This window comes from Teleopsis dalmanni, chromosome 1 (genome assembly GCF_002237135.1).
Source record: "Teleopsis dalmanni isolate 2A chromosome 1, ASM223713v2, whole genome shotgun sequence".
NCBI classification, from domain to species: Eukaryota; Metazoa; Arthropoda; class Insecta; order Diptera; family Diopsidae; genus Teleopsis; species Teleopsis dalmanni.
Window position 1 is genome coordinate 79,690,734 of NC_051846.1, and position 2,428 is coordinate 79,693,161.

The following is a 2,428-nucleotide window of genomic DNA, read 5'->3' on the forward strand; positions in this document are numbered from 1 at the left end:
TTATTCTTACACACTTCAAATATTTTCTCGGCCTCTGCTGTCCAATCAATCAGAGATCTATCATTTTTCTTATTTCCTTTTAACAGCGCGTGCAGGATGCCATGATTCTTTGCGGCATTCGGGAGGAAACGCCTGTAAAAATTAATTGAAGCAATGAACCTTCTTAACTCTCGTACTTCCTTCGGTTTTTTAAAATTTCTTATCGCTTCTACCTTTTCAGCTATAGGTCTAATTCCATCCCCATTTATCACATGACCCAGGAAGGTAACTTCTTTCATAAAAAACACACACTTTCCCAGATTGATTGTCAGACCATGATCACTTAATCGTTTGAACACTTCTCTTAAATGTATTTCGTGTTCCTTTTCATCAGCTGATGCTATACATATATCATCTATGTACGTTACCACATAACTCAGATTCTTTAGGACATCATTCATAAACCTTTGGAAAGTTTGCGCAGCATTGCATAAACCAAAAGTCATCATGTTAAACTCATATAAGCCGAACGGGGTTATTATCGCCGTTTTAGGTCGATCCTCCTCAGCAATCGGAATTTGATTGTAGGCCTTTTCCAAGTCAATGGTTGAGAAAATTTTCTTATTGTACAATATGCGAGTAAAATCATGTATATGGGGTATTGGATACCGGTCTGGTAGTGTTATTGAATTAAGCTTCCTATAGTCACCACACGGTCTCCACTTACCATCCTTTTTCGCCACTAAATGCAACGGACTTGCCCAATTGCTGTTACTTGGTCTACAAATACCTTGTTTCGTCATAAATTCAAATTCCTTTCTCGCAATTTCAAATTTTTCAGGATTTAACCGCCGAGGTTTTGCATACACTGGCTGTCCCTTGGTAACAATTTGATGCTCTACTAGCGTAACCTTCGTGGCCACCTTATTACTAGTAGCCGGTTCCGTTATCTCTTTATAATCCCACAGAATGTTATGTACCGGGCTAGTCGCATCAATTGTGCTTAGCTTCACGCAGTGCATCTCTCTCTTCGAACCCATTACCTGGAGGCCTGTAATGCCATCTAAAATTCTCCTGTTCTTCAGGTCAACTATCAAACCAAAATTATTCAAAAAATCCGCCCCTATTATTGGGTGATTTACCTTCGCCACTAGGAACTCCCACAGGAACTGTCTGCGCAACCCCAAATTGACTTGCACTAATTTCGTTCCATACGTGCTAATTTTCGCTCCGTTTGCTGCGTATAAATAATATTGCGTGGCTTCATTTTCAGGCTGCATTCTCTTTGGCAAAATTGAAACTTCCGCGCCTGTGTCTATTAGATAATTTATACCTGTTTTATTATCTTTGAAGAACAAACGGCATGCTTTACCCTCTGCCACTTCACTCGCCGTCAGACGTGAAGTGGTGTTTAGTTTTCCGCTGAGTTTTGCGGTGGTTTGTACTGGCAAGGCTGAACACATTTTGTGGACCTCTCCTTGAACCGCCGATGATAAAAACAGATATTACCTCTTCTAGCACTTGATGATCGCCCTTTTCCACGATCTCTGTCATTGCTTCTTCCTCTTTTGCCCAACTGAATGACCAAATTATTTATCATGACTTTCAACTCGTCAATTTCCTTCCTCATCTCCTTCGGTTCATTCCTTTGTACTACACAAACCGTTTCTGTTTCCTGTACTTCAAATACCTTATCAGCCACTTTGGCCCACTGTGCAGAATCACCTTCCACTGCAGCTACGATTGTTCTAACTCCCACTGGCAGTCGCTGTAACCACAATGACTTTAGTACATCATCATTCATTGAATTGCCGGCCATCTCCTTCATTTTCTTCAGCAATTGAGTTGGTTTCATGTCACCTAGCTCCAATTCTGTCAGCAACTTACGCAGCCTTTTGTGCTCCGATTCTGTGAATTCATAAATTAACCGTTTCTTCAACGTCTCATATTTCAATACCTTCGGTGGATCTCGAATCACATCAACTATGCACTCCAGGTATTTCGGCTCTAAACTTGCTACTACATGGTCGAACATTGTATCATCTTTCGTTATTCCCGCATTCCTGAACTGTGCTTCCATTTGCAGAAAAAAAAGGTCCGGATGCTCTCTTGAAAACATCATCGGCTTAACTGAAACCCGGTATACCTCCTTGTCAGTGCGACTTTCTCCTTCTGCCGGAAAAAAATCTTCTTCCTCACGGTTAGTCATCTTGCTTGCTAATGTTGGGCTTGATAATAACTTACAACTCCTTTTTGTGTCGGGGTCACCAATGTTGTGATTACAATAACCAAATAGCTTTTATTAATAAAAAACAGTATTTATTGTAACACAAACTTTTATTATTTTTAATACAACTTTAGAAACACTAACTAATTGACTGACTGACCAACTGACTGAAAAAATCTGAATAAATATTTTTAAATAAAATATTTTTAAATATCAGAGAAT

General features: G+C 39.6%; 1 protein-coding gene across 1 annotated transcript; it reads right to left on the bottom strand.

Annotated features, from left to right (window-relative positions):
* Positions 1-1,390: 1,390 nt before the first annotated feature.
* Positions 1,391-2,188, bottom strand: LOC119685751. Its single transcript, XM_038100130.1, has one exon. The coding sequence runs from the start codon at positions 2,186-2,188 to the stop codon at positions 1,391-1,393; it is 798 nt and encodes a 265-aa protein (XP_037956058.1).
* Between the last annotated feature and the right edge of the window lie 240 nt (positions 2,189-2,428).